This window comes from Nanorana parkeri, unplaced genomic scaffold (genome assembly GCF_000935625.1).
Source record: "Nanorana parkeri isolate BGI_ZX_2015 unplaced genomic scaffold, ASM93562v1 scaffold514, whole genome shotgun sequence".
Lineage (NCBI taxonomy): Eukaryota > Metazoa > Chordata > Amphibia > Anura > Dicroglossidae > Nanorana > Nanorana parkeri.
Window position 1 is genome coordinate 48,168 of NW_017306782.1, and position 23,713 is coordinate 71,880.

At 40.4% G+C, this 23,713-nt stretch overlaps 1 protein-coding gene across 1 annotated transcript in view; it reads left to right on the forward strand.

The window, feature by feature from the left end:
• Nucleotides 1–23,713, forward strand: part of LOC108790936 (lipopolysaccharide-responsive and beige-like anchor protein) — a 493,639-nt gene that overhangs the window by 39,148 nt on the left and 430,778 nt on the right. Inside the window, exons 2-15 of the mRNA XM_018561299.1 lie at nt 350–581; nt 1,794–1,894; nt 3,429–3,524; nt 5,843–5,964; nt 6,507–6,633; nt 8,327–8,446; nt 9,456–9,602; nt 12,573–12,770; nt 13,400–13,533; nt 16,667–16,775; nt 19,472–19,624; nt 22,231–22,399; nt 22,728–22,807; nt 23,589–23,651. Of these exons, the coding sequence (XP_018416801.1) occupies nt 350–581; nt 1,794–1,894; nt 3,429–3,524; nt 5,843–5,964; nt 6,507–6,633; nt 8,327–8,446; nt 9,456–9,602; nt 12,573–12,770; nt 13,400–13,533; nt 16,667–16,775; nt 19,472–19,624; nt 22,231–22,399; nt 22,728–22,807; nt 23,589–23,651 (1,851 nt within the window). The remainder of the gene's footprint in view (nt 1–349; nt 582–1,793; nt 1,895–3,428; nt 3,525–5,842; nt 5,965–6,506; nt 6,634–8,326; nt 8,447–9,455; nt 9,603–12,572; nt 12,771–13,399; nt 13,534–16,666; nt 16,776–19,471; nt 19,625–22,230; nt 22,400–22,727; nt 22,808–23,588; nt 23,652–23,713) is intronic.

The window sequence follows — 23,713 nt, forward strand, 5'->3', positions numbered from 1 at the left end:
GTAGTTGAGTAGTATGACTTTGTGATAGTGAAGGCCTCCATTCACACAGGTGTGTTGCACACATGCAGCCTTGGACACATACATGATGGATCCAAGTCCATGCATCGTGGATGTGTGGCTGTCAAAATTCGGAGCTGCAGGAAGCAGTGTGTGAGGGTTAACAGCATGTACACAGACTTACATGATCCATCCACGCTTCTTCCTGCAGCTATGGGCACATGAAAAAATGGTCCTTCACGCTGTACAGAGCATCACACCCTGTGTGAATGAGGCCTTAATGTACCTGTTACATCCCCTTGCATTTTAATAACAAAGTGATTCACTAAAGCTTTATATCTTTTATCTACAGCTTGTAGGAGGACAGTTTGATCTGGAGATGAATTTCATCATTCAGGAAGGAGAGAGCATCATCTGCATGGTTGAATTGTTGGACAAATGTGATGTCACCTGCCAAGCAGAAATCTGGAGCATCTTTACAGCCATTCTGAAGAAGAGCATTCGCAATCTTTTAGTGTGTACAGAAGTTGGTTTGGTTGAACAAGTTCTGAGTAGAATTGATAAAGTTGACAGCATGATTGCAGGTAATGTGCTTTTTAAAAGTTGACTGCAACACAATAAGAGCGAGGTTTATGTAACAGTAGATTAAACAATAAATGGTATATGGGACTGTTTTGCTTAATTTGTCTATGTAGGGATTAGGGTGGTTTATTATTCACACAAAGTCTGATGACCGCTCTTTTCCTTTTTCTATAGGACATATACATAAGACCATGATTGCTAGGCTCCTGTATAATCTTTCATGTACCCATTTATTTTGTTCTTTTCCGAGATTAATTTTCCTGGATTCATCTTTAAGATAAATAGATACAAGAAATAATTGTTAAATGTTACTTTTTTTTTAAAATTTTTTTAGATGAGCAAATATATTACTAAAATTTGCAGATTTTAATTGCAAATTGTCTAATCTTCAGCCGGACATCTGATCCTGATAATTTGCTTGTGTTGATTGCAATTTAAGAACTGGTCAGAGCCCCCACCTGACTGCACGGCGCCTTCTGCACTTTCTACTTGCAAGATTCCTTAACTATAAGCAACAATCCCCCTGTGTTCACATGCACTTGACAATTTTGCTAAGTGCAGCAGAAAGCATCTGAACAGGAACACATTCTAATCCGTTGCTTTCTACTGCCCTTGGCAAAATAGATTGAGCCTAGCATGCGACTCAACCTGGACTCAAAAGGTTCTTCATGACCCCTTGAATGATAATACCTACTTAAACATAAAGTACTATTATCTTGCCTGTTTTGCTCCCGTGATCAAAAGTATCCCACCACTCCCTGTCCCAGATGCATGCATACATACTTGTCTTTGGCAATGTTTGCAACGCGTGCCTGAATATTTCCTTGCCACTGGTCACACCTGCTCAATAAGTCCTTGCTGACTTTTTATGGTAATGTCTTCAAAGCATCCCCGGGACACTCCAGGACTGTCCATTAGAAGTCTGTGAAGACCCACTGATCAGGCACCACATGTGACAAGGAAGATATTAACCTGGCAGGCAGGATAAGTGTACTTTATATGGAAGTACTCTTCTTTGAAATGATGAGTTTTATATCTATTACATTTTGTTAACCTCAGATAAAAATCGTTAAGCTGCCAGTGTACGGTTAGTATACCACAACCATTATTTAATTACTTTTTTTCTGTTTAATGCTCTTCTGCATTTCAAACCTGTTTATCTTATTACTTCTGTTTAAATGATCTTGAATGTACTGCATTGTCCTTTGTTACAGACCTGATGGTGGACATGTTGGGGGTTTTGGCAAGCTATAGTCTTACCGTCCGGGAGTTAAAGTTGTTCTTTAGTAAGCTCCAAGGAGAAGCGGGACATTGGGTAAGAACACCGTTTATTTCAACTGATTTTTGAGCATCAACAAATTCAATAGATTTTTAATGTAGAACATAGAACCTTTCATGCCATTTTAAGGGATATGATCAAATGTCCGTAAGACAGTCCCTACGCAGTAACTGTGTAGTAGAAAGTAAATCCACAGTCCTAACCACCCTAGCCAATACAATTTTATTACCGGCTACAATAGTAAAACATTGTTCCGTCTTTCTAATTCCCATACTGATTTTTGGCTTTAGTTCCGTATATAACAACATTAGTTATTGTAAAGAGGATTGTGTTTTGGGTTGAGGAAGGAAATCTTTTGTTGCATCTCTTTTGCTGTCATGTGAATTTCTTTTAATGGTACAGGTCAGCCAAAAGCACTGGAAATGTAGCCTTGAATTGTTTACACGGAGCACAGCCTTTCTTCTGTATTTATCCAGGCATTGTTGTAGTACCCCAGGCTACCCTATTGCTTGAAATGATCTATTTGCCATTAATCCAGTTTTTCCAGAGAGTTCATAGCTCAGTCTTATGAATGTGTAATAACAGAATCTGATGCGCAGCCCACCCAGCAGCTTTTATTAAAGCTGCATTTGATTCCCTACAACTCGTATTAAGATGAACTGAGCTAACATTTTGCCTGCATCAGGTTCATGAAACTGTAAGGCATTGACACTTCACTGATTTCACTTATTGTATGGAGGAACATTTAAAAAGAAACCTAGGCCACTGTCAGAATACACTAACAGGGCTGGCAGCTCATTTGCTGCTAGATGTGTTCGGCTAACAATTTTCCAACATGCCCCTTTGATCAGATGGTGGAATGATGCCGACAGCAGCATCCATCTATCAAATTTGGAAGCGTGTATACCCGGCTTTACCCACACAATTGAGTTTTGCCACTACGAAGCAGTTCCTGTAAATGTTATCTGTACTGTATGATTTGTCTTCCTGGGCAGCAAGTTAGTGGTAAAGTGTGCTTGGCGTCAGATATATTTTCCATGTTAGGTGCATGCATGCCAAGTAATGTGCGCTTGTAATAATTGTAGGTAGTTATTGACTGACTCTTGTAGAGATCACAGCACAGCCTTGAACAATGCCTTCACCTCAGGGAAGGACTGGGCTGAGGGGTTGGGAGGCAATAACCCCCCTCCCCGTCCTGTACTAATAACCTATGTTGGTCTGGTGACCCTGACTGGTGACACTTCATCGGTCATAGTGGGACCCACAGTTAATGACATTTTCTGGGTATTCTATATCTTCCTGCTCCCTGTTAAGACCTGTCAACGCAGTTCCTGACAGAGGGAAGCCTTCCAGCAAGGTCTTCCTTTGTCTTGTTATGTGACTAACTGCCTCCAGACTGATGGCATTAGCCGTGCCAAGTGTATACCAGTGATTCTGCTAGTAGCTGCACTTGGAAGGAAACTGATAAGTTTCATAGGTTAGTCTTGCACTAAAAGTGCAAGTGCTATTTATTGCTTAACTCTTCAGAGCCAGAACTTTCTTAATTCTTTTTTGGTTTGATCTGTCGCAGCCTCCACATGCGGTGAAGCTTTTGTCGGTGTTAAAGCACATGCCTCAGAAATATGGCCCTGATGCCTTTTTCAACTTCCCAGGAAAGAGTGCTGCAGTAAGTACTGTGCTACATCAGTGTCCTGTACTTCTGTAATTCTTCTTCTTTTTTTTTATTTCTGTTTTTGCGTGAAATTAACAACCTTTCACCTATTGCTATTTGCAGCACTAAATTAAATTTTTAATATGTGGCTTTTCAAATGTTAGTGATGCAAGTAACACTATACTTGTTAGTGAACAAATACTGCTATATGTATATGCCTATAATATCATCATCTACGTTATTGTAAATATTTATAAGCAGTGTCGCCTCTTTATATGAACCTTGGGACTTTGCAGTGTATCCCTGTAAACATGGAAACTTCTGGAAATCCTTTCTTGTGTAAACTGATACTGTGCACAGCCTAAAAAAAGTAGCTATTTTAAATAAATTGAGACATTCGGCATTGTACAGTAGCTTATACCTGCAAACGGTGTAGTTGCCATACACAACCCAATTGCTGCAAGTGATGATGCCAATTGGTGGGAGAAACACTGTTAGGCTAGGTTCACACCTATCAGATGTCGAGCTGTTTTCGTGCGTTTTCGATCACGCGACTGTTAACCGCGCAGTTGCTGTGCATTTTACAATGCATAGAGAGGTCTATGATAAACCGTGCGACAAGTGGCCGAAAATAGCTCCTGCACCACAAACCGCAAAGGTGTGAGCAGCCTCCATTGACTTCAATGCGAATCTGTGTTTTGAGCGATATTGCGCGACTCAAACCACGTGATAAATCGCCTTGGTGTGCACCGGCCCTTAATGATCAAGCAAATCTTAAGTTATGTAAACTTTAATCAGTGGGTGATAGAAAATGGAGGAATAATTATGGAGATTTCACTGTTTGTGCTCTGCATCGGTGCATTGTGCTCTAGTCTAAGAAAGTGTTGTTACATCTGCTCTTTTAATGGACACTCCTATATGTGATTGAGGAGGTTTTTCTAGCTTACATTTTGCCTAGTCTGTTTATAATGCTGCTTGTGGTCAGTTGAAGTTTTTATCTTTAAATTTTACATGTACCACATTCTTCTTCTATGAAATACGGTTGTTTGACTTTGAAAAAGTCAATCGCACTTTTAACATGACTGACATATGTCACATGGTTAAGGGAGCAGCTGGGGGGTTATTTATTTATTACAGGTATTTATATATAGCGCCCAGAATTTACATATTGCACATTCACATTAGTCCCTGCCCTGGAGGGGCTTAAAATCTAATGTCCCTAACTCACCTGCATACAGGGCCAATTTAGACAGCAGTCAATCAACATCCCAGCATGCCTTTTAAGTGTGGGAGGAAACCAGAGTATCCGGAGGAAACCCATGCAAGCACAGAGAGAACATGCAAATTCCTTGCAGATTGTGAGCTGGATGGGATTTGAACTGGGGACCTTCATTGCTGAAAGCAGACGTTCTAGCTGCTACACCACTGTGCTGCCCGTTAAGATGATGTTTAGCTAGTTTTGTAATGTTTTATCAAGTGTAAACTTGGAGTGAACATGTGGGCATTTACTACCTAAACGGTAGTAAATTAACTTCTTAACACACCTCATCTGACCTTTTTGTAGCTGCAAGCACTATAGAGCCATTCATTCTCAAAGTCTACAACAGAAGCACTGAAGTAATTCAAATTATTTTCTCAGGAGCATACATTAGATATTGGAATTATTGAAGGCTGCTGAGTCACTACAAAGTAGGAAGAGCTGAACTGCTGAAGAAATGAGTCAACCAAGTTTCATGCTTCTGCTTTTATTTTTGAGGATTAATTTCTCCATAGTGCTTGCAGCTATGGAATTCAGTGAGGTCTTCTTTTGACAGTTACCTGCTGCTTGTAGGGATGTCCCAATACCATGTTTTCAAGACCAAGTACAAGAACTTTCCCCCTGTGGTTGGCTGCCGGCCTCTCCAGGGCTCTGTGGTTGGCTGCCGGCCTCTACGGACGTGTGAGGCTGTCCAGTGCTGTGCCTGTCTCTGCGGGTGCCGGGAAGGAGGAAGATGTGGAGACGGCTACCACGAGGCCCAGTAGGCTGCCTGAGGTCCCCATCAAGCGCGATTGTTTATAAATTTAAAGGGCCATTATTTTGGCCTTTTTACTGTCTGGGAATTTTCATGAGAATGCCCTTGTGAAAATGCCCTTTATTGGCCCCGATACCAATACTAGTATCGGTATTGGAACATCTCTAACTGCTTGTATATACAATATTTGCTCATCTATAGCCTGGTTATAGATTTAATTTAAAATTAAGAGAAAACTAGCTGAAAGTGTGTTTTCCGTGTTCTTGAAGTTTGTTATAAAATAAAATGTTATCCAATTTAAATCCTATGTTTTATGTTTAGGCCATTGCCTTACCTCCAATTGCTAAATGGCCATACCAGAATGGCTTCACTTTTCATACATGGCTAAGAATGGATCCAGTAAACAATATAAACGTTGACACAGCAAAGCCCTATTTGTATTGGTAAGTCTTATCAGGGCATACATTTTGAGGAGAGATGCTAACAGTTTGAATGAAGTATAACTTTGTCATTGCCTTTATACATTTTATGATGTGGCTGTGGTTTGTGATAAGCTCCTTGGACTATATCACTATTTCATAGGATCAGTCATGCTGAGCAAGTTATATGGGTGGATGGGTCGAGATCATTTATGAATATATTGATCTCCTCCTTTAAAAATCCTCAGCGGATCTCTGCAGCTTTTAGTGTGTTCTTTGACTGAATACCTGGCATTGTATCCATGGCCTATAAAGAGTTTTTCACTTTGTTTAGGACATAGAAAAGCTTTCAATAATTGCTTTGCCTAGTGATGAACAGCCTTGACCTCCCAAGTCTATCCAGCTTTAAATTAAGCATTTGAATTTTTAATACAATTTGAATGTAATTATTTCCCTTTTTTATGTAATCTTTGTGATTAAATGACAGTACTGCCGTGTTTCAAATTTTAATTTAGTTTTTTGACTGAAAACTTATGAGACTTTCAAATTAACACTCATTTTTACAGTTTCAGAACAAACAAAGGACTTGGTTATTCTGCTCATTTTGTTGGTGGCTGCCTGATCATCACATCCATTAAGTCAAAGGGAAAAGGCTTCCAGCACTGTGTGAAGTATGACTTCAAGCCACAGAAGGTGTGTAAGGAGTTTCTTGATGGGCTTCTGTCTGTTTACGTGCAGATTTTCTCTCTGTTCACTCACTTCCCGATCAATAGAGATGACATTTGAGTTTGACAGTTTCAATGTCACACATCAGCTCTAACTATGGGTTTGAGTGTAATTCACTAACCCCACAGTTCTTCTTTAAGCATACAACCTGAGCAAATCTCCTTTAGATTAAATCTGGCCATACACTCTAATATTTTCTTTGTTTCACTCACCTCATAGTTCTAGCCGACCTGTGACAATGAGACTGTCACAGGTCAACTCAGTAGATCGGGAGGTGAGCGAACACATACCGGCATTCGCTCACCTCTCGATCCTGTCGCGGCTCTCTGCCGTGACAGGGGAGGGACTGGATTCCCCCCTCCCCGCTCCAAACCTCCAGCGCTGACTGGCGGAACGGACGGGGGAGGGGGCGGGTACAGCTGGCTCTGCCTCTAGATAGCTGGCTCTGCCTGTCAGTCACGCATGTGGGCGGATCCAGACATAATTGTCGGGATCCACTTCAGCTGCAGCGTCTTAGTATACCGCAAGCAGTAGCTACAGCTCGCGGTATACTGAGCCTGGGGTGACGGGAGGACGCTAGTTTGTGTCCTCCCGTTACCCTAAGGAGAACTATGGGGAAAAGCCCTAACCCCATAGTTCTCCTTTAACAAAGAAAATATTACAGATTCCTCCGTTTTACAAGTGTTGATGGAGGAAGCTCCTGCTGTCTTTATTGTATAACTGACTGACCAGTATTGGCTGCCGGCTCTGTTTGTTGGAAAATTTCTGACTGGCTCCTTCAATCAGCTGATCTAGGGATGCCGGCCGAAAGGGTGCCAACAGGGGCATCCACTGTGCGAAATTTGGCCAATTCATCAAAAAAAGTTGCACAGTGTATGGCCAGCTTTACCAATAACTTTGTCGTTTGAGGGCCCACCTGATTTAGCTACAAAGTGATTGCATTGTTTAGGTACACCCTCACACTACATAGTTTAGAGAGAACTCTCACTAAAGATGCCCATACACCTAACGATTATCGCACAATTTTTTTTGTGATCACATTTTCACCTGAAAATCGCACAGTTGATGGGTAGTGCACAACCGCATTTACCGTACAACCGTTCGACTTTTTTTCCAGCGGGCTAGAAAACATCTGTTGAATTGTAAAAAATGTGATAGATTAGTGGCCTTTTCGTACGGAAAAAATTGCACCAAGAACATCGCACATGCACAACTAAAACCCGTTCGGTCAATCGATGACATTCGGCCAGGTGATACTGCTGACCAATGCTAATTAAAATCTTCAATGGTCTGTGCATGATGGGGCTGTTGTATGAAATTCATACGACGGTTCGATCATCGTACTATACATTTTGTGCGATGGTTGTAAGGTGTATATGCACCTTAATGATGTATGCACGTTCGATGCAAACTCTCCCAAATTGGTTAGCGGATCTTATTGACATGTAATAAGAAATTGTAAGACAGTGTAATAGGAAATTGTCCATAATTTCATACATCATTAGTGGGTAGTCTATCTGCATCCGGCATCCCCTTGCTTTTGATGCAGTGATTCACAAATCTGTGATCGCACAAAGGTTGTGGGAACATGTATGGAATGTACTGTTTGTAATATAGTATGAATTAAATTAGGTGTCATTTTTATTTTCCTTGTTTTTAGTGGTATATGGTATCAATTGTTCACATCTACAATCGATGGAAGAACAGTGAATTGCGGTGTTTTGTGAATGGAGAATTAGCTTCATATGGAGAAATAACTTGGTTTGTCAACACAAGTGATGTGAGTAAATTGCCTTCTGTGAGTAAATTGACTAAAATAAAAAGAAATGATACTCACCCAATCCTTGGAGCTGGCCGGCTGTCGCAGCACGCTCTCCAGCCTGTCTCCTCCGATGCTGCAGTGATGGTGTATCCTTCAGCGTCCTTGCATCCAATACACAGTGTATTGGACATGAGGACTCGAGGATCCTTAGATTGCTGGAGCGGAGGGGGGCAGGGGGGTTTTAGGGACTGGGCTAAGAGCAAGCTGGCTCTGAGGATCACGTGAGTATAATTCACCTCAGCTATGAGTGGAAAATTTCATCTGCATTAATGAATGCAGCATGGAAATTTCTATACTTTCAGGAGTTTGCAAAACGATCCTTCTGACCACTTGAATCATCGTCCCTATTTATTATTCATAGTAGTAGAATGCCTTGTTATCTCACATGCTGCAAAGCCAAGGCTATGTATTTCCTCCCTTTTTTTTTTATGTGGAGGTTTCCTCCCCCCGCCCCCCCCATAGTGAAGTGACCAGTTAGATGGTTAAAGTCTGCATGCATGTGCTTGATAGTTTTATTAATCATGTGTACCTGGGAGCATATGTATCTGCCCAATACCTATGCACATTTTTATTGATGCTTGGTAATGTAGCACAGTGATTGTGCTTTTCTGTTCTTCTCTCTTTCTTCGTTTTATGTCTGAAGCTGCTTATTGAAAACGATACACTTTCTTAGCTCGCTTATAGATGCTGCTGACTGATGTACAGACAGCTACTAAAGGGAGAATTCGCTAATCTATATGAAATGTCCCTATTAAAATATGGAACAGAAAATGCTCTCAGGTAAACTTCACAGTAACACATTTAAAGGTAACGTTTTGGAAGGCGACATTAATTCGAGTGTAGGAAATAGCGCAGAGAAAGATTAGTTTGTTTAGCTATACTTTTTAACCTAGTTTTGCGTTTTAGGTAGAAATTCCAAGGCACCTTGTACATTTGAATTTGTCCTCTTTTCTCATATATTCTGCAGACATTTGACAAGTGTTTCCTGGGGTCTTCCGAAACAGCCGATGCTAACCGAGTGTTTTGTGGGCAGATGGCTGCTGTCTACCTTTTCAGCGAAGCACTCAATGCTGCACAAATATTCGCAATTTATCAGCTGGGCCCTTTATACAAGGTATTGTGTGTGTCTGTGTATGCATATGTCTGTGTATTTATCTGTAAATATCTCTTGACTGTTTGTTCTAAAGTCTATAATTTTAAAAAAATATTTACGTATTGCATATGTACAGGTGAAACTCGAATAATTAGAATATCGTACAAAGTTCATTTATTTCACTAATGCAACTTAAAAGGTGAAACTAATATATGAGAAAGACTCATTACATGCAAAGCAAGATAATTCAAGCCGTGATTTGTCATAATTGTGATGATTATGGCTTACAGCTCATGAAAACCCCAAGAACCCCAAATCCACAACCTCAAAAAAGTAGATTATTACATTGCAATCAATAAAACAAGGATTGTACATAAAACAATATCGGACCTCTGAAAAGTACAAGCATGCATATGTACTCAGTACTTGGTTTGGGCCCCTTTTGCAGCAATTACTGCCATTACTTTTGCATGATATTCTAATTATTTGATTTTTACCTGGTTATCTTTAATAAGATGCCTTTTGAAAATATATTTTTAAACAAACCGTTTTTTGCAAATGCATTTTAGTGACCAGCCCCATGTGACATTAAAGGCTAATTAAACCCTCACGTTTTTTTGCATATATCTACTGCTAGCAAGCAGTAGATCTATGCAATAACTTAAAAGAAAAAAGAAAATCTTTTTATAGAGGTTTAAACTTGATGTGTCTCTGATGTGCTCTCCTGTCTGAACATCTGAAGAGTCTCGGGCTGCCGCAAAGGATCTTGGGGCGGGCGCATGTGCAGTTCAGATGTTCGGCTGAGAGACGAGGAGAGACACAAGGTAAGTCTGCGTGCGCCCGCACAGACTCCGTGGGACGTCAGAGGAGAGGAGGCCAGAGGAATCGGCACTGGATCGGAGACCCGCACGAGCGCTGGAGGGACAGATGAAAAGGACAGCAAAGAAGATCGGATTAAGAGACATCATTTAAGGTAAGTCCCTAAAGCAGGATTGGGAAGGGGAAAAAACTTTGACTTTAATGTCACTTTAACAGTTATAAAATAATTTTTTTTATATTATGAGTTATGTCGCAGGGATTTCCAATCGGGATAGAAAAGCTTTAATAACCACATAAAACTACCAGTCAATACCAGATGGATTTATAGCAATTTCCTTACTGATTGAGCCAATTTGTATTGATTTCATTAGTGATAAAACAGGAAAGACTTTCTGGATTCCCAGATGATCCTTAAGCCTTCTAAAGGTTTACCAAATTTATTTTAACCCCTTCATAACTGAGCTAGTTTTCAGGTTCTGTTCATAAATGACTGACACATTTTTTACATTTTTGCTGTGTGATTCTTCCACAGCAGTAATATACTTTCTTACTAAATGTACAGACTGGAAAATACAAACAGATGAGAATTTTTCATAATGTGACTGTCGTGTAGTAAATGACCACATTAAAGTTTGATTTTGTGCACCTATTTGGGTTCTTTTTTTGTAAGGAAAGAACAATTAAGATTTTTTTTCTCCGTGGTTATTTTTAGTCACGCTAAAGAGATTGTGATTGCAGCCCAGGTCATGAAGGGTTTAATGAGTCCCCCCCCCCCCTTCAATAGCATAATCAGCCGAAACCATCTTAGATTCCGTGTTTAAAACCTTATTAGGTTGTATCACACTCCTAAGATTCTAATTGTTATCCATGCCTGGGGATAATGCTTCCATGAAACAATTATGTCCAGCTGTGAGAGTATGCTGCTTGTAAAACTGATTTTCAGATCTTGATGGCATCATTGTGGAAACCTCCAATTTTTCATAATGCCACTATTGCTACCAGTACATAATGCAGATAATACCATGTCAATAATAACTTGTATTAAAATTCAGTCTTTCTTATATGCTGTAGTCACTTTCTTACTGTTCACTGCACATTATATCAGACGCTTCTGATGTCTGTACAACTCATTCAGAAGCAAACCATTACGCCAAATTTACATTTGAACATTTTTTTTTTTGATGCAGTTAACTGCATAAGACACAACACACAAAATGCATGATGAGATCTGTACTGTTATAGTCGGAGGCACTAAAGCTGCAGGAAAAAAAAAATGCAGAGATGAGAACATTGAAGTAAAGTACCCCCTAAAGACCTGGCAGACCAGTTGTATAACCGGATCTGCTTTGTCTTTGTCAAACAATGATGTCTATGGCACAACCTAATTTTCACTGTTTGCAGTACATTTGCTCAAGTGTATTGAAGTGTACTTGTTTACGAACAGCCATGGTTCGAATTTAGGAGCCAAACACTTGAATTTTCAGCTGGTGATTTGCTGTCCTTTGTGATCATAAGACAAAAACATGGCTATAAAAATCTGGCCATTCTCTACTTGGACAGGATGTAAATCTAACAATTTCTTCATCTAATCTTGTGACGATTCATTCAACTTGCAAAACAGTTGGTTAATTTTATATACCAATAAAAATAATTTTCCAACAGGGTGCAACATCATTCTTAGCAGATGATAGTTGTTGTCAATTGTTTGCCTTTTAAAAGTGTCATGAAGGCCTTTACAATTGTGTAGATCTATCATTCGGGTCACTATCTTCATATCCAATGGAAGTTCATCTCCTCTATGTCCAGTCTTACTGTCTAGGTGCAGAGAATGAGCCTGCTTCACTCAGTCCATACACATCTGCGTAGTAAATGAAAAAAAAGATACTAATGGAAAAAAATGTTTTGCCAACCACCTAGCCACAGAATATCTTGGAGTATAAGGAGTTAACATGTGATGGTTAGTTTGCCTGGTAATGCAGGTTTCCAGGTCATATTTTTCCAATGCTCTAAAAACAAATTGTTTTACCATGTAATAGTTTACAGTCACAGTATAGTCAAGACTTTTTAGTGGACATTACATTTTTAAAGACAAGATGCACTGTATGAAATTTGTCAATTCTTTTGTCAAAACTTTAGCAATTCCAGTAATAATTATTTTTCTCTGTTTTGCAGGGTACATTTAAATTCAAGGCAGAGAGTGACCTCTTTCTTGCCGAACACCACAAATTGTTGCTGTATGACGGCAAGCTGTCCAGTTCAATTGCCTTCACATATAACCCGCGAGCTACAGATGCTCAGCTCTGCCTAGAATCGTCTCCTAAAGATAACGCCTCAATATTTATTCACTCCCCCCATGCCTTGATGCTTCAGGTACAGCTCACTTGCTTGTGTTCTACATTGCTGGTTTTTTTATATGTTGTTTTCATTTCAGCTGTGTTTTATGATATTGATCATTATCATTAGGCCTGATTCGATTCAGAAAGTTGTCATTAGGGTAGCAGACTACTTCAATTTAATTTGTTACTGTTTCTTTTTAGTTGGGTTAGTGGGGATGGGCAAACTACTAAATAACACATGTGAACCATTACTGTTGCCAAATACTTGTGATTTTTTTTTGTTTATTTGGTGATCTACAGTAGGATCCCTGTATCTTTTTATAATACTAGCCACCAGGCATCTTTTAGGACTCCAAATGAGCCCTTCCCCTCCTGTAAGCTGCCTAACCTCGGCCCTCTCCAGCTCCCAGGGCCTGAAACCATATTAGATGGGCAGTACTTGTTAATGCAGTTGAGCCCAGCAGGATTATGGTGCTTAATCTCTCAATCCCATTTGGATTTCTACTGTGCAGGGTACTATGCAAAGATCACATTAAAGTAGATTTCAAGTAGTTATAGTATTTCTAAAATGGATTTCATGAATACCCAGCTGGGCTAAAATGTATGTTATGTAGTTGCCTGGAGTTTTTTGTTTGACCTTTACTCCATATTTCCATTTTTAAGGATGTCAAGGCTGTTCTGACACACTCTATTCAAAGTGCAATGCACTCCATTGGAGGAATTCAGGTTCTCTTCCCTCTTTTTGCTCAGCTGGATTACAAGCAACCTGGTTCTGATCATATTGACACATCAGTCTGGTAAGTATCTCATTTTTTGCAATAATTATTTAATGCCCAGAGAGACTGAAAACCTTGTATCAGTCGTATCAACCTTACTCAGATAATTGTTTTAAACTGTTTATATAGATTGCTCTTGTATTGTGATCTGGATCTTATTAAAGAGTTCTGCATTGGCAAGGAAGTTATTTGTAAATTTCTGATTGTCCCAGACCTCTTTTAACATGAGAAGTAAATGGTACTTGTTGGTAGATCCTAGCAATAATAAAATCATTCCAAAAAGAGAGCATGACTGAACCTGGCACCCAGATTTCCGAGCTTTATCCAGCTGGGTATACCGGTATTACATTAGTCTAAAGGTGCCCATACACTGCTCGATTCTCGTACGAGAATCGCGGGAAATCCCGCGATCGTACGAGAATCGAGCAGTGTGAACGAAGACGTGCGACCGTTTCTACTGTACGGTCGCACGTCCTTTTGTCGAACCAGCATGCTCGAAAACCCGCCGAGAATCGTACGATTGTCGGCAGGTTTCTAGCCTGCTCGTTCGATAGCTGTGGAACGGGCCGGTGTGCGCACTCTCACACTACCTGTTCTGCATTGCAGTCATCGGAAGCCCGCCCCTCAGCGGGGCGGGCTTTCGATGATCGCAAGTAAGATCTGCCCATCCAAGGTGGGCAGATCGTACGAGCTTTCAATAAGCATACGACCATCGCAAGACACAAGTCTTGCGATGGTCGTAAGGTGTATGGGCACCTTAAGTATGCTAGCTTAGTTAGTCATATCTGAAGTTATGCTTGTGAGGTAGCTCAAGGGTGGGGATTTAAACACAATACATTTAATTGTTACTGAAGTTGTCTTTTACCTTCTACTTTCAGTACAATATGAGTATGTGGTAGGATTGAAATGTTATGTATATTTTTGCTTTTGTAGGCTACTGTATGCTACTACATTTTATTGCCTCAGATATTTGTTTACTCACAGAAGCATTATTATGCATATTCGATATTCTGTAGGAGATTTGAATATATTGTAACATGGCATGTTGGGAAAATAAGAAAACAAAAACCTTTTTTTTAACTCTAACTTAATGTGTATGTAAATGAAAACCGTTTTTATTTTTTTTATTTTTATCCTCCATTGAGGGACATTGAAACATAGAGCTATATCTCCGTCAACAGGAGAAATGGACTCTAGAAACTGGGGCTAGCCTCTTACAGGCCATTACCCCTCCCCTCCCACCCCTGCCCAGTTTCCCTTATGGAAAATGGACATCTTTGTTTTATTCTATACAGCAATACCTCGGTTCACGAACACTTCTGTTTGCGAACAATTCGGTTCGTGATCAGGAGGTTCGGCAAAATTTTGCTTTTCGTTCGCAAACTCTAAATCGGGTGACAAACACGACCGCGGCCACCTTCCCCGCTCTAAAGCGTGGTAGTGGCTTCCTCTAGTCGAGATCGCGGTCGCAAACAGACCTGTGCACACTTGCGGTGAAGCTTTTTTTGTGTGCTTTTTTAGCACATACAGTACTGTACAGTATTATTCAATCCAGCACGGCTCCAAAGAAAGTGCAAAGGTTAGTGTTCACGCTCTTCATACTGTACTGTACTTTTTAGAACCACAAAAATATGAAACAAAGAATGTACATATGATTCAGAACAGATTAACCTTATTTACATTGAACCCTATGGGAAATGTATTCTGTTCGCAACCAAAACGTTCGTAGGGGTCAGAGTATTTAACCTTATTTACATTGAACCTTATGGGGAAATGTTATTTGGTTTGCGACCAGAATCGTGGAATGAAGTACGTTTGTGAACTGAAGTACCACTGTATTTCTTGCTTGAGTTGGGAAGTTTTTCTACTATTGACAGCTACTGGTGGATTCAGACCAGATATTGGAAATTGGAAACCTATTTTTAAAGACAGGGCCTTTGTTATAATGTCTGTGAAGGAAAAATAATGCGCAATTGTTCCTACACCATGTATTTTCCCCCCCATAAACCTACCAGAAAAGTGCTGTTTTTTCCCCACCATTTTTCTCTAATTTTCGGAAAAAAATCTTATCTGTCCCCAAAAATATCAAGATTGGGTTGGTTGACTTCAAAAGAAAGCTGTAATCTTAAAACAATCTCACATGTCCAAAATCTGAAAAACCCTTGGACTCAATTTGTTAATGTCTTTGTTTTTCCCTTTTGGGTTTTTCTTGCTGGGCTGGTTTGCCTGTGTTTTTTTGGTGTTCCTGTCTCTGTTTGGACTGCTTTTGGATGTCCCTAGGTTGCATAATCTTAAGATTTGTCTCTCAATGGATGATAGAAAAAATAGGATTTTTGTACTCACTATGAAATCCATTTCTCGAAGTCAGTTCTCTCTTTGGACTGCTTGTTACAACTGAGCAGGATTGGTGTAGGTGAAGTTAGAGCCACTAGTGGACTGGCCTCCAGTTTGTGATATGCCTAGTGTCCATTTCTCCTATAGATGGCAGTATAACCTTAGGTTGTATAATCTCAAACTAGGTCCCTCAATGTTCTCCAAAAAAAGGATTTTACAGCGAGAACAAAAATCCTATTTTTTTTTAGGTTTGGATAGAGTGGTGAGGGATCATAACAGTTTTTATAGCCATCTGTGTCCCTGCTGGGTAGATTTCTCTCTCTGTCCTGGTGATCTTGGCACTGAGACACAAAATAAGGTAAGGGGGAGCAACAAACAGAGCGGAAGGCGAGGGTAAAGTAGAGTATACACTGGCAGATTTTGGAATGATCATTTGTATGAAAAATCTCTTCAGAACGTGTGATAATGCCATTAGAGACTTGACAAATGTTTGAAATTTTGTTTGATTTTCATTTTGATTTAACATTAGACTTTGGAATGAATGGAGATTCCCGAACGAAAATCCCATTCATTAGGAGTTCCATGCAATTGATAAAACATTTCCAATATGCTCCTTTTGAGTTTTTGTCACTGTGGTTGAAATTGATCATCAATTTGCCCCCCATAACAACTAAAAAGTCAAACAAATGTAATCTTGTTATATTGTTAAATTTTGTAAGTTACGTATATCTTTGGTGGCAAAATGCGTTCGAGCTTAATGAATCGTGTGTTTTGATGAAATATCTGAGATGATTTGTTTGTTTTATTGTCTTTCATGTAGTTCAACACTTTTGGCCTTCATTTTGGAGCTGCTGAAAAACTCACTCGCTATGCAAGAACAGATGCTGTCTTCAAAGGGCTTCCTCGTAATAGGATACAGTCTTGAGAAGGTGAACCTACTGTATATGAGCAATCCCTGTGCATTTTATTAGACTATCTCCTTCAGTACTTTGGGGCCTTTTAATTGTAGGGAACTGAGGAAGGATGGCATGCTTTTTTTTTCTCGCTTTATTTTGACATTGCAACTATTTTTATTTTAAAAACTGATGATACATTCCGTGGTAAATTAGGGTGAAAACAAAAAGCCGATGCTAAAAGTGACACTAAACTCAGGAGTTAAACCTTAAAATGCATTCAAGTATCTTAACTAATAACAAAAATGTATCTTATTTGTGTATCACTCGCTTGTAGATCCTCAAATCTCTAAATTGGTCTTGACACTGTCCTTCCTTTTTGGAGGGTGACTACTTTTGTTCCCCATGGCCCCCGTGTTGTAAAGTAGTCACCGCTCCAAGCTCACCCCCGTGATGGACTACAAAGAAGGAAGGACAGTGTCGGCACAAATTCAGAGATGATTTTAGGATCTACAACTGGGGGATGCACAAAGAAGATACATTTTTGTTAATACTTAAGATACTTGTATGCTTTTTTAAGGTTTAACTCCTGAGTGTAGTGTGGCTTTAACCAGTTGTTGTAAACATGCACCTTAAAGGAAACCTGTTCTAAGAGAAGTATAGAGGATTATATTGCTAGTTGTTTGGCTCTCTAAATTTGTATGTTTGACTAATAAAGCCAGAGTTGTGGCTTCACTGGCTGTATGCTTAAGGGTTTTAAACTATAATTTAACTATATATTTTAAACTATATTCTTGATCACCATAATGAGCAATACATCCAAGCAGCTAGCATTTTCAAAATCGGCAGTGGAAGTCCAAGATACTTCTCTCCTGATGGATTTCTTTTACGGTCACTGCAACCTCATGCTTGTTAAAGGTGCTCTAAGACTGTCATCCTGATCCCCACTACCTCCAGAGTCTAACCTGGTTCAGGCTTATATATTTCCAGTGTAACAAAACTTGATATGTACATGCTTGTTTCATGTCATTGTTTAGCTACATCTGAGGCTGGCCAAAATCTGCCTCGCTTGGAATTATAGATTATAAGATATTGGTTGTACAGAGTATTTCCAGTCATTTTTTTAACCCTTTTGCTGCCACCGGCGAATGGGGCCCCTTTAAACAGACTAAAATGCTGGGACTATGTTTACATGTGTAAAGCCCACTGTTGGCTTTACAGTGGAAGTGATTCTGCCGGCTGAAGTAGTGTCAGATCGCTTCTAGGGACCAGTGTAGTGCAAACCCCAGCCCGACACCCCCGCCTTCCACTACCCCAAGTGGAAGCGTGGAATGGGACTGGTCTGTCTACGCTCCAATAGCTTCTTTTGGAAGGAAGAGGTCCATTAGACCCCTAGTGTCACTTAGAGTACTGGTCACCACTACTATGCTATCACATAAGGGGGCTTTTAAGCTCCCCAATGTGAAAGCAATTAAGTAAAGTTAAAACAATTAAATATACATACCGTATTTTGCGGTCCATAAGACGCACCGGACCATAGGACGCAGGGAGATTCGGCGCGCCTTATGGAGCACTCAACAGACTGTAGCTTCTGTCACAGCTTCTATGACGGAAGCTGTGACAGAAGCTGCAGTTAGTGACCGTTGAGACAGGTGGCGCTGTGATTACAGCGCCACGGTCTCAGTGATCACACAGAGCAGACGAAGAACGTCCGTTCTTCGTCTGCTCTATGGTGATCTCGATCGTCGCCGCTGCTCGGTTCTAATACGAGTGATCTCATTAGATCACTCGTATTAAACCAGCAGTGGCTCCTACTGCTGAACTCGATCGCCGCCGCCTCTGCTCGGCTTTAATACGAGTGATCTCATTAGATCACTCGTATTAAACGAGCAGTGGCTCCTACTACTCGCCCGGCGCCCGAAACTGCATGTCTCGGGCGTCGGGATTCGCTACATAAGACGCAGGCACATTTTCCCCCTCCTTTTGGGGGGAAAAAAAGTGCGTCTTATGGACCGAAAAATACGGTAGATCTAAATAAAATGTAAAAATAATTTTAAAAATGATCCCCAGCGAGCGCACACTTATTAACGTAAACACGGGCTTTTAGAGCGCCGCTTATGGACAATTTTGAAGTACTGTATCTTGTAATTTTGTACCTGAGCATGTTGGGTATCTATTTGTCGTAACCTCATCTTTATTATTTATTAAAAGAAATGGGTATTACATTAAGTGCATTTTTTAAACATATGTGGGTTTGGTACAGAGTTGCGTTAATATAATGCAATGTCAACATTTTCAACTGCCACTATTTTATTTTACAAGGTCTTTGCTTTCAGAAAATATAAAATGTTTGAGGGTTTTAAGTAACTTTCAGGCCTTAAATGTGGATTATAACATGCGTATAAAAGGCCCTGTCATTAAAGGGGAGTGGCCAGCATAGCCTGATTGTCCAAGCAATTCTTGATTCGGTAGCATTGCCTACTTAATTAGGCTGTTTGTGGACATCTGGTGATTTTACGCTTCTCACTGATGTGTAAATTACTCATATTGGCTTTGTAATATTGTGCCGGCCTTAGAGAGGATGGGTTTATGGCCGATGGTACTAGTTATAAATATTCTTGATATAAAAAAGCAGGTATGATGTGCCTTTTACATCTTAATATGTTACAATTTGCTCAATGCAAGACATGTTTTAATTTTTTTCTCACACTTTTTTTTGTATTTGTGTGCAGTCTTCCAAAATACATGTTACCCGAACAGTCCTAGAGCTCAGCCTGGCATTTTCTAAATACCTGAGCACTTTGCACAATGGAATCCCTTTACTGAAACAGCTCTGTGACCACATTCTTTTGAACCCAGCGATATGGATTCATACGCCAGCAAAGGTATGCAAGGACTTTTTCTTTTCCCTGCAATTGTTGTATAAATAGGTAATTCTTCTACAAGCCAATATACATCTACAATTTTGGGGAAAAAAAAGTTACTCTTCTAATTTCGCTAAACGTGCTAAAAGAATTATGCGGCTGCTAATGCTCACCTTTTCCTTGTGGAAATTCTTAGTATCTTTGCGTCTCTTCCTTCAATAGAGAAATTGAGTCAATATGCCAGAATACACTGAAGCCCGAATTTCTGCCAGGCAGCTGGCATTTTCAGGAGGAACCAGAAATGGCAGACTACAGATTTATTTTAGCACGTTTCCTTTAAATAAGCATTCTCTTTTTTTTACTATTTAAAAAAAAAATAGCTATATTACAACCACATTGTAATGTCAGAAGAACCACAAATATTTCTAAGAAACAAGTTGCGAGTTACTGCATGCATGTGCGCATACTCCTAAACACGTGGTTTTGTACATGTGTGTGCAGATGTGATTTTTGCTTGTGCTATGCAAGAGATTTTTTTTTCTTGCGCACAAAAAATGTTTAAAAGACAGCTTATAATACTTCTTTGTATGTTTGATATTCATTTCAATGGGCCTGCCTAAGTAAAAAAACATGAAGCAACAGCATGCGCAGACCCCATAGAAATTAATACTTTTTACAAAAGAACTGGGGTTTTCTCTAGTTAAACGACGGCATTAACATTGAGCTGTACAGTTACCTCCCTGCTTAGTACCGAAGTCTATAACATTCGATAATGTTATCAGAGACTTGATGAATGTCCTTTGACATTACATTTGGTTTTAGGTAGGGATGCACAGTTACCGATACTACAGTAGTATTGGTGCCAAAGCGGGTATTTGGACCAGTACTTGTACTCGTCCAAATGCTCCGATGCCTAGCCTGATACCCGTACGTCCTGTATCAGGAAGCCTGGCAGCGAGTCATTGAAGCCGGTTCCATGCTCCCTTGTCACTTGGTGGCGAGAAAGCGTGGGGCCAGCTTCCCGGCCAATCGGAAAGCCAAGGTGGATGTTGGTAAATAAAGTGAACCTGTGTTCACATTGTATAGCCAATCATGTGTGAGGGAAAATTAGGGCTTTTCCCCATAGTTCTCCTTAGGGTAACGGGAGGACACAAAATAGCATTCTCCCGTCACCCTAAGCTCGGTATACCGCGAGCTACGGCTCGCGGTATACTGAGACGCCGCAGTATACCGCGAGCTACAGCTGGCGGTATACTGAGACGCCGCAGCTGAAGCGGATCCCAACAATTGTCTGGACCGCCCAGCTGCGTGAGTGACAGCTGGCTCTGCCTATCTAGAGGCAGAGCAAGCTTTACCTGCCCCCTCCACCGTCCGTTCCGCCAGTCAGCGCTGGAGGATCGGAGTGGGGGGGGAATCCAGCCACTCCCCTGTCACGGCAGAGAGCTGTGACAGGATCGAGAGGTGAGCGAACGCCGGTATGTGTTCGCTCACTTCCCGATCTACTGACCTTGACAGTCTCATTGTCGCAGGTCAGCTAGAACTATGAGGTGAGTGAAAAGCACTCGCCTCATAGTTCTCCTTTTAAGTATTCAAAGTGAACACAGCTTCATCTTCTTACTAATATTCGCTTTGAGGAGTGAACAGCCTCTGCCCCTTTAGTAAATCAACCACAAAATGTTGTCTGTGGATTTTATACTATCTGACTGCGAGTAAGTTATTAATATGTTAAGCTTACACGCCGACTGGCTTCCTTAGGCCCCGTTCACATATAGCGACATACCTTTTGCAGCGGATCCGCACGGCCGGGATAGCGCGACTTTCGGGGCGACGTTCCAGCGACGATCCAGCGACGGTAGCGCGACCTTCCCCGTCGGGCTCCATAGAAAAAAAGTAAAATCGCGCAAAATCCGCCGAAAAAAGGGTTCGGTAGAAGCGACTTGCGACCGCGACGCGCGACGCGCGACATGGAGTTAAGACAGCTCCATTGAATAACATTGGCCGGCGACTTCTCGCGATATCGCGCGGCAAAAATGCGCGATATCGCGGCGGAAATCGCGCGACAATTCGCTATATGTGAACGGGGGCCTTAATGGGACTTCTGGTTTACAATGAGCTGATCAGAACCATCAGCTCATTGTAAACCAGTAACAGTCAGTTGCTATGGAGATTTGGAAAGACTAAAATTGTGTTACTAGGAGTATTACAGATAGCTTTTTGTGATTGTAAATGTAAGGTTGGGTGATATTGCAATGCCTTTCCTATTGTGAACAATTTATTCTGCTTAAAGTCTGTTACAGTATCGGAAAATGTTAATAAGTTTTAATGAGAGAAACGAAGGCCTCCATTCCTGACCTCTGCTTTTAAAAATACTAGCCAACTGGCTGTTATGTTAATCCACTTGCTTCAGTACTAACCCACAGCAACCACCCAGATAAGATCCGACTTTTTTCAGAGTTTCCTGATCGGCATACATGCTCCAGGCAAGTTATTATAAGTATTGAACAAAGTGGCTCAGAATAACAGACAAGCCTTTGGTGCTTTAGAGAGGAGTTTAGCAATGGCAGAGACCCCATTTTCCTTTCATGACAAGATTAAACTGAAATGGCCTTTCCTTTTTCACTCTGAAGGTACAATTGGCCTTGTATACCTACATGTCCACTGACTTCATCAGCACAGTTAATATCTACAATGCAGTGCGGCGCATCGGCACTGTTCTCCTGGTGATGCACACTCTGAAGTACTACTACTGGATTGTTAACCCCCAGGACCGCAGTGGAATCATCCCTAAAGGTTTGGGTATGTTGAATGTTTCATCACCTTATGTCTATTTAAACTTTTGTGTCTGGGACTATTGGAATATTTTTCTGATTTAGTTTTTACTTTAATGTGAGTTGGCTGAATGCTTTCTAGCCGTTTATGTGTGGGCTTGGCTGCTGAACATTTGTATTAGTAGTTTAAACCTATTGCAGTGGGAAGGTTGTTATGTTTAAAATGATTAGGATCTGACATGGCAATTTGAAGAAACACTGTAGACTTCTATTTTGAAAGCGTTCTTAATAGTAAAGAAATTTGTTTGATGCTTTTAGCTAATGGCCTTTTTTTTTTCTTTTTTCAATACCTTAAGATGAACTTCGACCTAACCAGAAAGAGATCCTTTCTCTCCGAGCATTTCTGCTCATTTTCATCAAACAGTTGGTAATGAAGGTAATGTATACAAACAAGGCTTTTTATTATTATTATACAGGATTTATATAGTGGGAACAGTTTGCGCAGCGTTTTACAATATAAGGAAGACATTACAATTCAAATCAAGACAAGATGGTTAGGAGGGCCCTGCCCGTAAGAGCTTACAATCCTAAAGTAAGTGGCAAGTGGTACATGAGGAGGCAGCTGTGTGGGGAAAAAAATTTTAAGAAAGTGACGGTTCTGTGGTTAGGTTGAGGTGGGATAGGCTTCCCTGAAGAGATGAGTCTTTAGGGATCGCCTAAAGGTAGACAGAATAAGAGATAGATGGACAGGTTGGGGTAGAGTTCCAAAGAATGGGAGAGACTCTACAGAAGTCCTGGAGGCGAGCATGGGAGGAATTGATAAGGGAGCTAGCGAGCAGGAGGTCTTGGGAGGAGCAGAGGGGACGATTAGGGTAGTTAAACTGGTACAATTGATTTGTTTGTTTATTTAAAGTTTGTTATTGTTATTCACGTCATTAGTAGTCAGAATGTTTGATGTGATTACAAAGAAACAAATATCCAAATAGTTTTTATTCTCTCTTTGGATTGAGTTGAACTCTTGTGACCAGAGTGTTTGTTTGTGAATACTACCTTTTGGGAATCCTTGACTGATTTCTTGGTGCACACTATTTTAGTAGGTTTTCTTGTTCCTTTTTCTATATTCTGACTGTACATCACTCCCATAACTTTATTTCCATTTGGTCTAGTCTGGTAACTAGATCCTTTGTTCCTACATTTTATGTTTTTGTTTTTTTAAGGATTATGGGGTAAAAGAAGATGAACTGCAAGCAATTCTGAATTATTTGCTTACCATTCACGAGGTACGTGAACCTTTTACTGCACGTTTCTATTTGTTTTTTGCCACTTGGTGGCACTGCTTTAA